The 14,821-nt window shown below is 43.7% G+C and overlaps 1 protein-coding gene across 1 annotated transcript; it reads right to left on the reverse strand.

Moving 5' to 3' along the window:
* Positions 1 to 6,245: 6,245 nt before the first annotated feature.
* LOC128265218 (uncharacterized protein K02A2.6-like) lies at positions 6,246 to 7,148 on the reverse strand. The gene is made up of 2 exons (XM_053001091.1): positions 6,834 to 7,148; positions 6,246 to 6,431 (listed from the first exon to the last, which is right to left on the reverse strand). Exons 1-2 carry the CDS (start codon positions 7,146 to 7,148, stop codon positions 6,246 to 6,248), a joined length of 501 nt encoding a protein of 166 aa, XP_052857051.1.
* Positions 7,149 to 14,821: the final 7,673 nt, after the last annotated feature.

A 14,821-nucleotide genomic window follows, 5' to 3' on the forward strand; every position in this document is an offset into this window, starting at 1 on the left:
CCCAGTCACTGGCTACTGTCCTAGGGGTTCTTTGTTAATCAAGCCTTGCGTTTCCCATAGTGGGAGTATTCCCCGGGAAATGCGTGTCAAATAGCAATTCTAATTTCTCCCGATCCGTGGAGGTGAAGGTGTCATTCCCTTTCCTCAGGGCTAAATTACTATCCGCTGCACTTTTAGCCATTGCTTTTTGCAGTCTCGCGCCCTCGTTGACGTTACTTATTGCCTCACAGAAGTTCCTATAGTTTTTCTTTTTGGCCTTCCTGATCAGGCTTTGCCTGTATAGTTCCCATTTTCTATCAGTTTTTGGTTTGTTGAAAAGCTTACGAGTGGTTACTCGTAGTCGTTCAAGACTAGCATTCCACCATGGTGCGTCTGTTTCCCGCCTCTGTCTGCCTAGAGGACAACTGTCTTCAAAGGCATTTACTATCTTGTGGCCCAGGTTGTCTACCGCTCTGTCTAATTCCAAGGGATGTCTAGGGTATCCTGACGGTTCGTTGGAAAGATTGAGCTCTAGAGTTGACCTGAATTTGTCCCAGTTTGTTTTTCTGGGGTTTCTTTTAGGGTTACATCTTTTTGTTTTGAAGGCTACTTCAAACAAAATTGTCCTGTGGTCGGACATTGATTCTTCTGGTGACACATGCCAGTTCTTAATGTGGGGCTTAAAAGAATTGGTTACTAGAGTTATGTCTAGCACCTCTTCTCGTACCCTAGTAACAAATGTCGGCCTGGCGCCGACATTACAGATCTCTAGGTTATTGTTTAAAATTGCTCACCTCTGTTTTTGACATCCGTGCTACCCCAGATCACGTGATGTGCGTTGGCATCACATCCTATGATGAGGGGGATCTTGTTCGTCCGGCAGTGGTCCACTAGCCCGGGTATTCCTGGCGGTGGACAGGCCTCCTCCCCGGCAAAGTAGGCGGAGGCCATTGCTAGCTTCGGTGCAGCTTCTGTGCCGTTGATGGTTACGGCGACGCAGTCTCTGCTCATGAACTCTGAAAAGATACTATAATTGATATCTTTCCTTATAACGATGCATGATCTAGGAGGTGATCCTCCTGGATCGCATATTACCTTAGTGTCGTTCGTGTACAGGCCTTTTATGCCATGGTGCCACCATGGCTCCTGTACAAGGGCTAGCCCGAGGTGTTGGGAGGTGAACATCCTCGCCAAGACAGCAGATGCTGCTTTGGCCCGATGGATGTTTACCTGGGCTAGCCGAGTGCTGCTTGTTGCAGCCATCACTCCGAGGTTTGATGCTCCGTGAGGTCTGGTGAAGAGAGAGAGCAAGTCTCTCCACCACCGTCTATCACGGTAACCTCGGCTTCTTCGCAGCTTTCGTCCAGGAGGAGCTCCTGGGCCAGCTCTTGGGATGACATAGGGTGTCGTCCTTGGTCGTCCCCAATGTCCATGCTGGTGATGGATTGTTCTTCCTGCTCACCACTCTGTAGCTTCGGCCCACATTCAGTGGTTCGAGGGTATCCTCGACAGCCTTGCATGTGCCGTCATTGGGCGTCTCTTCCGGAGCTCTCTTGGTCTTTTTCAGACCGCTCACGGTGACGTGGCCAAACCGGAAGTTGAGTTTGTGGTCACGCTCCACTATCTCATCCCTTCCGGTCTGGTCCATCCCTACGACCAGGAGTGCACCAGCTCCGTCGTTCTTCCTGGAGATGACCTTCCAGGCGTCCGTCTCGACCCGGTTTTGGAAACCAATGAAGGCCAATATATCCTCATTGGTCCGGTCGGAGCTCCTCGGGCAGAACAACGTGGCGTTGTACGCTGCCGGGATGTCTGCTCCCGTGCGGGTTTCTAGGGGTACTCCCTTCCACGTCCGCAGCTGAGGTACGGCAATCTTGAGCCAATCAGCTGAGCCTTCATCCAGGCAGTCGATAATCAGGTAACCCACCCTGAAGTGGATTCCCCTGAACACGACGGGACCGCTCCACGCTGACGTGAGCATCTCGTCCATGACCGACTCCTGGAGCCCGGATAGTTCCTCTGCGGTCAGGCTGGCCGCCGGGAAACCCTCCGGGAGTATAGCCACCCTGATGAGGGTGGCTTTCTTGGCAGCCTCCGCGTAAGTCGGACGGGGTCCGATGACCGGTGGTGCCGAGCTAGAGGGTCTTCCTCCAGCGGTTGTCGGCTTCTGGTTTTGGTGGGGCTGGGAAGGTATCTTCCTGGCCTGCACTTTTGCCTTTTCTGCCGCTGCTGCTGATGTGCTAGGCCCCTCTAGCTCAGGGACCCGTGAGGACGTCTCACTAGCCCCTGGGCCGTGCCTAGACCTTTTGGGGGTGTCCGTTGGTGGTGTGCGGTTGGTGTTCAGCCGTTTGCCAGCCGGTGCTGTCCCCAATGCCGGCTGCTCCCTCGGCTCCTTTGCCTTCTTCAAGGCCTCCTCCGGTTTCATGCCCTGCATGAGGTACCTCAGGTACCACTTTACCTTTAACCCTGGCAGGCCACGCCTGTTGGGGTCGTCCAGTCCTCCGGGCTGTCCCAGGGCTGGAAGAGCGTCCTGCTTCTTCAGCTGCCTGATAGAGGTTGGCCTATCAGATGCGAGAGGTGGGGGTGCTGGCAGGGTAGCTCCTGCTGGCACCCCACGCTCCCTGGCTGGGAATGTCTGGGCTGCTGGTGTAGTCCTAGGCGGGTGCGCTGCCGCCTGGGGTCTGTCGCCTTCGAGGGATCTTTCCTCGAAGTGTCTTGCGACACCGGTTGCAGGGATATCCTGCGGGATTTTTATTGTTTTATTTTTCTTCATGGGGTCCCACGAGTTGCGGAGAAGTATGTGGTCCGCCCGGGCAGAGATCCGCCGTACCCGGGTAAGGCGTACTTGGGACAGACGGTCGCCACTTGCCTGAACCCTCCGTTTGCGACTGGGCTATTTGTTAACTCGGGCCCCCAGCCAGGCTGACTATCGGCACGGGTCGAATGACACCTTAGTCCGGCACCGAGGTGAGATGTGGGGGATAGGATGGAGGTAGGTAGTTGTGAGGGAGGGGGTGTGTAAGGCTACGGTGTTAAGACGGCCAAAGAAGCGTCTTGTCGGTATACCTCCATCGGTATACCCGCTGTTCTGGGGTAACATTCGACGTAGCATCTGAGCTCCTTTTCCACTGATGAGTAGTTGAGCTGGGTAGCGTCTAGTTCGTTCCTGTCCGTCGATTGTCTGGGTCAAAACACCGCCTAGTCCGTAATTACTAGAATCGGTTTGAATAGTCATTTTCTCAGTAAAATCTGGGCATGCTAGGACGGGTGCATCTGTTAAAAGTTCCTTGAGCCGGTCGAATGCGGTGTTCTCCTCTTCTCCCTAGGTCCACTTCTGGTTCTTTCTTAGAAGGTTAGTCATAGTTTTGACCACTAATGCAAAGTTGGGAACAAAACTCCGGTACCAGGAAGCCATCCATCAACAGCGTCGTAGTTCCAGGATGCTTTCTGGCAGGCAAACGAGTTTTGCAAGTTGCATTCTCTGAGTCGTTTAAGGACCTGGCAGAGATAAGCCATGTGCTCCTCCAACCGAGCCCCGATAAAGATTATGTCGTCTAAATAGGCGAGGGCATGCGGTTTTATATCCGGCCCAATCACGCTGTCCAAGGCACGCTGAAATGTAGCGGGGCCGGAGTGCAAGCCAAAAAGCATGACTTGCCACTGATAAAGTCCCCTCCCTGGTACTGTTAAAACGGTGCTTTCCCGGCTGTCCGGCGCCATAGGTATTTGCCAATACCCATTGCGCAAATCCAACGTTGAGATATACTTCGCGTTTCCGAGTCTCTCTAGAATATGGTTAATTCTAGGCAAGGGGTAAGCATTAAGCAGACGGTAGTCAACGCACATGCGCCACTGCCATGTCTTTTTCCGCACCAGCACCAAAAAAGCGCTGTGCGGGCTGCGAGAAGATTCTATGCACCCCTGCTCAAGTAGGGCGTCTACCTCTTGGTTAATGATATCCTGCATGGCAGTGTTCTTGGGAAAGTATATCTGTTTACAAGGCTTGTCATCTCGCATCATGATTTTCTGTTGGGCAATAGTCGCTACGTTTGTCATTCCTTCGAATTTCGTGAGCTGGAAGCTAAGATATCTGCCGTTCCTCTTCTTCGTTTAACGGTTGTGGTTCCCGTGATGCCGTCTCCGTATTTACTGTCATCTGCTTGCTGCGCGTCTGGTTGCTGTTGTGGTTCTGGGGGATTCAAGGTCGTTTCTTCTTGTCCTTGTTTTGCCATGTGTAACTGGTGCTCGCAGCTTTGCCGCTCCGCAGCGCAGTGTCGTGCCCATACTACAAAGGAAGTCTAATCTTAAAATCAATGGCACCTCAAGTTCTATCATCGAATTATCGGCAAGACTTAAATGGGTTCGCATTTCTTTAAATTGATGTGGTTCACTGACTGCATCAGCAAACTGCTGATAACGAAATTGCGGGACGCCCCGGTGTGAATCGTGGCTTACTCGGCCCCTTTCCTGGCTGGGTATTACGGCAACAGTCAAGAGTGCGAATTCCTTGTCGACCACAATCCCAGCAGAAATATCTTCTGCTGTTCCTACACTCGCGTCTAAAATGTCCTTGTTCCCCGCAGTTGCCACAGGCATTCCTTAAGTCAATTCTTTGCGATGGTGTGATAGTCCGATGGGCGCTGCCGGTTGTCATGGAGTTCGGCGGACTAAACTACTTTGTTTAACGTTTTCAAATTTTGTGGCAAGCTGGGTCAGTTCTCCGATAGTTTTGAAAGTGTGGTGACGTATGTACATTTGTTACATCTGGTACTAGTTCTCGTAGAGTCGGTTGAGCTCCTGTTGTTCGGTGTAGCCCGCGTGCCTCATGAGTACACAAAGATCCGGAACAGGTCCTTATAGGTCTCTCCGTCCTGCTGGTCTCGCCCCCTTATCCTATCGTCTAACCGTTGGAGGTACCGTGGAGATAAAAATAATTTTAAAAATTCCTTGCGGAAGGTCATCTAGTCCGCCCCTTGAAGACTGCTTGTCATTTATTCGTCCGGTCGGTCAAAAACTCAGTCATTGCTCGAACAAGAGTCTGCAATTCGATGCGATAGGAAACTGCGAGACTCCCTACCTGCTCGATAAAGGTTGGAGGGTCGGATCGGCCATCAAGTTGTAGTCCATACTTAGTCTTAAAACTCCCCACAAATCCCGATGCAGGAGAGCTGCATGGCAACAGCGAAGGAGCCGAGAATGCCGGAGGATTCAAAAGCAACAAGGTCAAACATTGAAGGTCGGACCTTGGACACGGGCAAAGCGGAGACTTTGCGAACTAAGGGTAGCGCGCCGGACATTGGTCCCTGACACGGCAAGGGTAACAAGGTCGAACGGTGAACCGATCACGCGAGCTGGAGGAGAGGATGGGGCCATCACAGGCTATAAGAGGGCGGGTCAAGCGCAGCTGAGCCCGAAGTAATAGTGCGAGAATCAATCCGAGTGCATGTACGCGAGACCAGTAGCAAGTTAATCAAGTGCCGAGTGCCGGGTCAAGATCGCATATTCGAGACGCTGAACGACGACAAGTCTACAAGGCAGAGTCTGAGTTCCAACGGGTGCTAGGTCGTGGTTAAATCGAGCTCAGGTAGTCCCGGCTCATGGAAAAAATATGATTAAATTGTTTTTTTTTTTAAATAGAAACTTTTGTTTTACATTTTTCGAATGGCTTTACGGGCCATACTTCTAACTGGGCAGAAAGGGTTCCGCTCAGTTTTACAAAATTATATTAAATGGTCCGGTTCTTTTCCCGGTATCCACTTTATTTGTTTTTTTTTTTTTTCGGTCGCCACTTTTTTTTTCCTTTGATTCACTGCTTCTCAGGTCCTATATAAATTCTTAAGTGGGCTATGCTCTCTTAAGCGGGACAGCGAGGTTATGCACATGAGGTCCCTTCGTGTTGCAATTATGCCGACGCTAGCACTTTCGGTGTGTAGTCCAAGGCATAGCGATCGGTTCATATTTCGGACACTTGGGTTTATGACCGGGGCATGTTTGATTATGTAAACACTACAACAAAGTGTTTAGATCGATTTACCTCCCTTTCCCCAAAGAATAATGTTGTGTTTGGTTAGAAGCGTTCCCGGTGAGTGCTTGGTACAGACTGACTTTATTCAGAGATCAGCGAGAGAATGAACAAAAGTAACGTGTGTGTGTATACATGTGTGTGCTTATAGAACGAAGGAATACAGATTAGTTTTGGATGTGCGATGTAGCGAGAATACATTTTGCTTATACATAACACATCTCCTCCTTTAGTTAAGAACTATTTATATGCTTAGTTTTTCTGAAGTCCTTTGGCTTAAAACGATCGACTTCCTGGCGAACACGGCTGCTTTGGCGTACTGGTATGCCTGAAAGACGTCGTGTAGATTGGTTCTGCCTCGGCTGCTGGGTAGGCTCTGCTGCGCGTTCAGGAGGACGAGAAACAGGAACAGGATCAGATTGCTGAACAACTGGCGGAGTTAGCGGTCGATCTTGTTGCTGTATTTCTTGATTGCAGGATGGCTTTTTCAGTTCAGGAATCCACCAAAACTCTGGAGGTCTCTTGATTGAGTTGTTTGCTGACAACTTCGGTTTTAGATGGTTGAAATGGCGCTTTATGTAACCATTTGACGTGCGAACAATAAACAGCATTTTTCCAACTGGACGGTCGATAATGCCTTCAATCCACTTGAATAGTTTCGAGCGTATACCATTTGATTAGAGATGTACTTGGTGATTGTCCGTTTATTCTCGACAGGCTGCTCGAAAAGTTGACTAAGCACGGTGCGGATTGGTCGACCGTGGATTAACTCGGCTGGAGTTTTACCTTGGGCGTTTGGAGTGAACCTGTAAGAAGAAAGATATTTTGTTACAGCTTCCCTAAGTGGTATACCGTCTTTGAGGTTCTTCTTGACTGCGAATTCAAATGTCTGTACAAATCGCTCTGCTAATCCGTTGGATGCTGGATGAAACGGTGCTGTGGTAATATGCTTTGTACCGTGCAGTTTGCAGAATTCTTCGAAGGCGTCAGCTGTAAGCTGTGGACCGTTGTCGCTAACCATGGTGTTCGGGTATCCTTCGATGCCGAAAATCGAAGAAAGTGCAGCGATCGTGTTGGCGGTTGTTGTAGACGACATTTGGATGACAAATGGGAACTGTGAGTACGCGTCCACGCATATGAGCCACATAGCGTCAAAGATTGGACCTGCGAAGTCGATATGAATTCGCTCCCATGCTGTTGTTGCTGCTGGCCAACTTTGGTACTCTCTTGGTGGTGCAGGATTGTTGCACTTGCAGATGCTACAAGACTGAGCAAGGCTTTTGATGTCATTGTCTATGGTAGGCCACCAAACATGTTGTCTTGCCAACTGCTTCATTCGAATAATGCCCCAATGGCCTTCATGTAAGAGTTTTAGGATATGGGCACGTAGACTGTCTGGAATTATAATACGATTTGCGTCTGTGTGTAGGCAAAGCAATTGTTTGTTAATTGTAAGAGCAAACTTCCGGTTTAAGTAAGGCAATAGGGCTTCGTTGCCTGGCTGGAGTTTTTCTGGCCATCCATAGATACGTACTGCAGGACCTGTTTGAGAACTTTGTCTTTTTCCATGTGGTTGCGAATTTGCTCGGAATTTATCGGTGGTGATACTTCGACTACATTGTGGCAAGCTTCCTCTTTTTTGTCGAAGTCTGGATCTGTACCCACTGGGAGGCGTGAAAGAGCATCTGCATTACCATGAGCAGATGTGGATCGATACTGGATATCGAAGTTGTAGGCCATGAGAATAATAGCCTGTTTGACGTCATCAACGGGAGATGCTTGCCTGGATTAAAAATTGTAACAAGCGGCGTGTGGTCTGTGATCAGGATAAACTTTCTGCCATAATGGTATTGGTGAAAACGCTTTACTCCGAATATTATGGGAAGTCCTCCCTTTTCGATTTGGCTGTATTTAACCTGATGCTTGCCGAGCGTTTTAGATGCAAAAACAATGGGTCTCTCTCCGCAATCTGGCTGAAGATGCTTAAGGACTTCCCTGATGCCAAAGAATGAGGCATCTGTAACAAGCACTAGCGGTAATTTTGTATCAAAGTGAGCTAGCTGCGTTGCGTTAATGATGTTGAACTTAAGAGCTGTAAATGCCTGCTCCTGTTGTGGACCAAAAAGAAGGCTACGTCTTTTCTGCCAAGTTGGTTGGTTAATAAAATATTATTAATAATTAACTTTACCCATGAATGTTTCCAATTGGTGTAAGTTAAAAGGCGGACGCAACAGTCTTATAGCCTCCAAGCCTGAGCTGTCTGGGAGAATGCCGTTTGCGCTGATTCTTCGCCCTAAGTATTATATTTCGCCCTTGAAAAAGATGCATTTTTGCCGTTTGTATCTAATGCCGTTCTTTAGAAGAGTGCTGAGAACTCGGTCGATTCGGTTCAGATGTTCCTCGCTTGTAGGTGCTGAGATGATGATGTCATCTAAATAGTTGCCACAACCTTCTATTCCTTTTAGAAGTTGCTCGAGGTATCTTTGGAAGATAGCTGGTGCGCTTGCAATCCCGTAAGGAAGACGCTGATATTGAAAAAGGCCCAGTGGTGTGTTTACCACCATGATTTCCTTCGAAGCCTCATCTAATTCCATCTGGAGATAGGCATCCTTGAGGTCTATCTTGCTGAACTGCTTACCATGACGAATGATATGAAATAGAGCTTTTTTGTTGGTAACGGATACTGTTCGACGTCGATTTGTGCGTTGACTGCCTGTTTAAAATCGCCACAAATACGAATATCGCCACCTGGCATAGGAGCGAGCACGATTGGGGATGCCCAATTGCTGAATTTTACTGGTTTCCAAATTCCGGCTTGTGTGAGTCTGTCTGCTTCGGCTTTAAATTTGTCCATTTGAGCGAACGGAATTTGGCGGCATTTATAAATCTTTGGTGTCGCTGAAGATTTTAAAAATACGCTGGCTTTGAAGTCTTTAATGACACCCATGGCTGGTTCAAACACTTCGCTGTCTTGTTGCAGAGGTCACTTACTTTGTCATTATGTACCTCAAAAATGTTTGATACTTGCATGATATCAAATCCGAAAACGTTAAAAAAATCCATGCCGAAGAGATTATTAGAACTTTCTATATTTGCCACGATTATGACCACTTGTTTCTCTTTTTTTCCGCACTTTGCGAAAGTGTGCAGCTCCCATAGATTTGGTAGTGGAGTATGTCCAAACGCATGTAAAACTCGGGAGCACTTATGCAATTTCGGCTTCTGCAGCAAGGCGTATGTATTGGAGTTTATCACGGATGCTGTTGCTCCGGAATCCATTTGAAATGAGATAACTTGTTTTAATATTTCGAGGTCAATAACTTTTCTGTTTGTTGACATTTTACTTGACCTGTGACACTGTAAACTGCTTCGATCACTTCGACTTCGTTTGCTTCGTTCTTATTGGACTTTACTTCCCGGTTATTTACTTGACCCGGTCATTTGACATTTGACTTGACATACTTTGACATACAGACGACTGCTATATGACCTTTCCTACCGCACTTGTGACATACGGCGGTTCTGAACTTACATTTTTCTCTCTGGTGAGTTTGACCACAACCAGAGCAACATTTAAGATCACCTATAAACGATCTGGCATCATTTCCACTGCTTGCTGGCTTTTTTGTGTATGTGTGGATCGCGTTGATTGGATCCTGTTTGTATATGTTCTCTTTTAGCGTTGCAACGGTTTTTGTTGTTGTCTCATAGGTTTCTGCAACTATGAGAACATCTTCAAGAGTTGGCTGTGTCTTTTGAAGAGCAGATGCCCGGACTGCATCATACGGAGTATGTACTATGATCTGATCTCGTATCATCTCATCTACATAATTTGATAAACAACCGTTTGCGTTGCACACAAATTGGCATTCACGAGCGATCCCGCGCAAGTCGGCTACCCACTCTCTATGTGTTTGTGAATGCTTCATCTCTCGTTTGAAAAACTCGTAGCGAGCTGCTACAATATGGCGTTTTGTTGTGAAATGCTCCGTTAGCTTGTCTGTGAGCTGCTTGTATGTATACGTGTTCAAATTGTTACTCCCGAATAGATTTTTTAATAGCTCGAATATGTTAACACCACACCATGAAAGGAAATAAGCTTTTTGTTTTTGTTCTGCACTAACCGAATATGCGTTGAAGTGCTGCGATAATTGTTCCAGATATGACTCCCAATTTTGATTGTCTTTGTCGAATTTGTGGAATGGAGGACACTTAGATAATTCACCCGCGTGGCTTGAATCACTAGCAACTCGAGAAGCGTTTTTTTCTAGGATTGCTTGCATCCATGTTCGTTGTTGTTCAATAAGAGCTGCTGTAAATTCTTGCTGTTGAGCAAGCATTGTCTGGATTATGTTCTGATCTGCCGCCATCTTGATGAAAATCAACGACTACGCGACACTGTATTACACAAAACGATGTGTTTTTTGCGGCTGATAACACGCTTTACACAAGAATGTTGTATTCCTTTACAATTTTACACAAAAACGATAATTCTTGTGGCTGAGATTCTGCTTTTTATCCTCGTCGCCAACTCAGCTACTTCGATAGCCAGGTGTTCAAATGGTACTTCAAAATAAAGTCTTCAAATATAGCACAATTACCCTGTCGAAAGCCATTTCTGGCGTTTCAGTGATAGTCAATGGGTCCTTTATGTGTTTAGTTGTTTTTGGTTTTTGGCATTTGAGGATTTTCTTATATACTTTGATATATCTCTGGTCAAGTTTTTCCAATAATAATACCTTTTTATTTTTGGTAATGTTCTAACTATGCCTGTATAACCTCCATGTATTGGATCGTCATGGAATGTAGGCAGTAATGCTTCTTTCTCTTTATCATTATTTGATAATAGGGTCACCGGCTTGAGTAGCGCTACTCTTAGAGATTGAAATATTTTATTGCCCATTATTTTGAAAGGTTCCATTGAGATGGGGTCAAAGATCTGAGATCATACAATCGGGTGAACTCATTAAATTTTCTGTGACTTCGCTCAACGGTACCTTCTGTACTGGTATTCTGTATTGGTATTGCTACAAGATATTTTCTTAAATCGCAGATTAGAGTTACTGCATATTCATTTCCTTGTTCAGATTTGGGTAGTGGACCGATCGTATCTACAATTACCCTGACGAAAGCCGTTTGTGGCGTTTCGTTGTTTTTGATTTTTGGCATTTGAGGCATTTCCTTATATACTTTGATATATCTCTGGTCATGTTTTTTCAATAAAAATACCTTTTTATTTTTGCTAGTGTTTTAGCTAAGCCTGTATACCCTCCTTGTATTGGATTGTCATGGAATGTAAACAGTATTGCACCTTTCTCTTTATCATTATTTGATAACAGGGTGACCGGCTTGAGTAGCGCTACTCTTAGAGATTGTAATATTTTGTTGCCCATTATTTTGAAATGTTCTATTGAGATGGTGTCAAAAATCTCTTTGCTCGGTGTTACTTTGAGTTGGCTGATCTTTGGTATTCCGGCTTGCTTTTCATGCCTTTGAAAGAACTGACCTAAGTCGAGAATTCCATTGGTGTACATATCGCTAACGTCAATTTTAGCTATAACTTTCTTCCCATGCTTTGGTAGGCAAATTGAATTCGTTAGTCGCAAGGTCACTACTTTTCGTACCTCATCATTTACAATGTCTTCGTGTACGTTGGGTTTAGAGTTTGCCTAGGCAAATTTATTTTTTCTTGTTCTGTCCCTGCGCACGAATTTTTCTGTTTACTTTGGTTTAGAATTAGAATTTTATTATTCGTTTGAATATTTTTAAATCCGTTATGGTTATTCGAGATAATGCGTCTGCAATGAGATTGTCCTTTCTCTTAATATATTCAACAGTAAAATCGAATTCCTCTAATTCAAGTCTCATTCTGGTTAATTTTTATCTTGGGTTAGTCATTGAAAAAAGATATGTCTGTTTTTACTGTGAAATGTTTTCCGTATATATAAGGTCTAAAGTGTTTAATTGCCCAATGTATAGCTGCAAATTGTTGTTCTGTCGTGTTTTTATTACTTTTTCCTTTTGTGAATGAACGTAATGCATATGCTACTGGTAGATGCGTTCCTTTATGTTCTTGTGTTAGAGAGGCTCCGCATGCTTGTTTACTTGCATCCGTTGTTATGCAAAATTCTTCATTAAAGTCGGGATACTGTAATAAGGTTGGTTTTATCAGTTGTATTTTTATGTACTCGAAGGCTTTTTGACATTGATCATTTTGACATTCTTTTTGCATAATCGCGTTGTGTCGTGAAAAATCGAAAAAATTTAAAATTAATTTTCTGTAATAATTGCAGAGCGGAACAAATCTTCTAGCGCTATCTGCCTCCGTTGGGACTTGGTATTTTTCTACTACTACTTCTACTTTTCTACTATTTTCTACCTCATGGTAGAATACTTTTGTCAGTAAACTTATGTCCAAGGAAGGTCACTTCGTGTCTGAGGTTAAGGTTGTGTTTTCTGCATAAATCAAACACGTTTGTGAGGTTTTTAATCAAATGCTTTTCTGAACAGCCGATGACACGATAGGAGCCATTGCTCGTGGAAAATGACGTTATGTTCCGAGAGTTTTTTTCGAGTTCTATTTGATGAAATCCTGACATAAAATCTAAACATGAGAATTATTTTGCTCTGCCTAGTTGATCGGGAAAGTGGTCTATTCTTGGTAATTTATCGGATAAGATTTTCTTATTGATTTGGCGGTAGTCAGTTATTAAACGCAATCTTTTATCGGTTGAATTGGGTAGTGTAATTTGGGTACAATTAATAATGGACTGTTATTTATATTTTATCTTTGATTAATTTATCAACTTGTTTATCACTTCTTCTTTTTGACTAAGAGGAATTCTGTAGTTTTTAATATAAACTGGTTTATCATCTTTCAATCTATTTTTTTGTTTGTAAAAGTAATTTGTTCATATAAATTCGGTATCTATTCCGAATATGTCCATGTATTTTGTGCATAATTCATTAAGAATTGTTTTAAATTGTGGAGGGAACTTTTTATTCAATTTATTTAAAGTATCTGTATTGTTGTCATTTTCGTTTGTTTTTACTATTTCGTAGTCATCTAATGGTTCAATTTTTAGTTCCTTTAAGTGGACAATTTCGTTTTTATTTGTATTAAAATTCGTACAAATGTATTTTTGAATCTGCAATGGAGTTTCCAATGAATACTTTGTTTTGGATGTTTTGTTTTGGTATAAATACATACTTGGTTTTTGCGTTTATAGCAATATTTCGGACAACTTCGGACCTTGCTGGTAGAATTGTCAAATTGTTTTGAAGTTTATGATTTATTGGAACGTTTATTGGGTGATCGAAATTGTTGGGCCTTAGTATAAGCCAATCGTTTTCTGGTTTTAGGTCTATTTGACAATTATATTTTTTCATGAAGTATGTGTCAATTATTCCAATCACATGGAATTGGAAAATCTGTTGTTACTAAATATAAATTATGTGGGATAGCATAGTTTTTGAAAATCGTTCTATTAAAGTTAGTCCCTTAGAGTTCGTTGCTCCTTCACCAACACCTGATATCTGAATGATAATTGTGTGATCTACGTTAAGTGAATCTGTACTTTCTTTTATTAATGAAATTAATGTTGATTGTATGAACCGTTTGTTTTACGTTTGTTTCCATCTTAAGGGAGTTTACCAGCTTCTAGTATTGTTTTTAGTCTGCCATACTCACAGTTTTTAACCATTGTGTTGATGGCTTCTTTTGTGTTGAACTTATCAGCATTTTCGACTGATAACCCTTCATCGATATTCGAAGCTTTCCTAAGTTGTCTATTTTATTGGTACATTTTTCAGCAGTTTTTGCTTTCTGCGTTGTTTTAGTCATTTTAGACTTTAGTACATCGGATATTTTACTGACGACCTTGGCTTCCAGCTTCGCAATTATTGCCGTAATAGTGGTTTCATTTTGTACCTTGTATAAGGTTGAGCCTACTATTCTCAACTCAGCTACTTCGATAGCCAGGTGTTCAAATGGTACTTCAAAATAAAGTCTTCAAATATAGCACAATTACCCTGTCGAAAGCCATTTCTGGCGTTTCAGTGATAGTCAATGGGTTCTTTATGTGTTTAGTTGTTTTGGTTTTGGCATTTGAGGCATTTTCTTATATACTTTGATATATCTCTGGTCATGTTTTTCCAATAATAATACCTTTTTATTTTTGGTAATGTTCTAACTATGCCTGTATAACCTCCATGTATTGGATCGTCATGGAATGTAGGCAGTAATGCTTCTTTCACTTTATCATTATTTGATAATAGGGTCACCGGCTTGAGTAGCGCTACTCTTAGAGATTGTAATTTTTTATTGCCCATTATTTTGAAAGGTTCCATTGAGATGGGGTCAAAGATCTGAGATCATACAATCGGGTGAACTCATTAAATTTTCTGTGACTTCGCTCCACGGTACCTTCTGTACTGGTATTCTGTATTGGTATTGGTACAAGATATTTTCTTAAATCGCGGATTAGAGTTACTGCATATTCATTTCCTTGTTCAGATTTGGGTAGTGGACCGATCGTATCTATATTGGTATATATCTGTATTGGTATTGGTACAAGATATTTTCTTAAATCGCAGATTAGAGTTACTGCATATTCATTTCCTTGTTCAGATTTGGGTAGTGGACCGATCGTATCTACAATTACCCTGACGAAAGCCGTTTGTGGCGTTTCGTTGTTTTTGATTTTTGGCATTTGAGGCATTTCCTTATATACTTTGATATATCTCTGGTCATGTTTTTTCAACAAAAATACCTTTTTATTTTTGCTAGTGTTTAGCTAAGCCTGTATACTCTTATTGTAT

Source organism: Drosophila gunungcola, unplaced genomic scaffold (assembly GCF_025200985.1).
Source record: "Drosophila gunungcola strain Sukarami unplaced genomic scaffold, Dgunungcola_SK_2 000102F, whole genome shotgun sequence".
Classification (NCBI taxonomy): Eukaryota; Metazoa; Arthropoda; class Insecta; order Diptera; family Drosophilidae; genus Drosophila; species Drosophila gunungcola.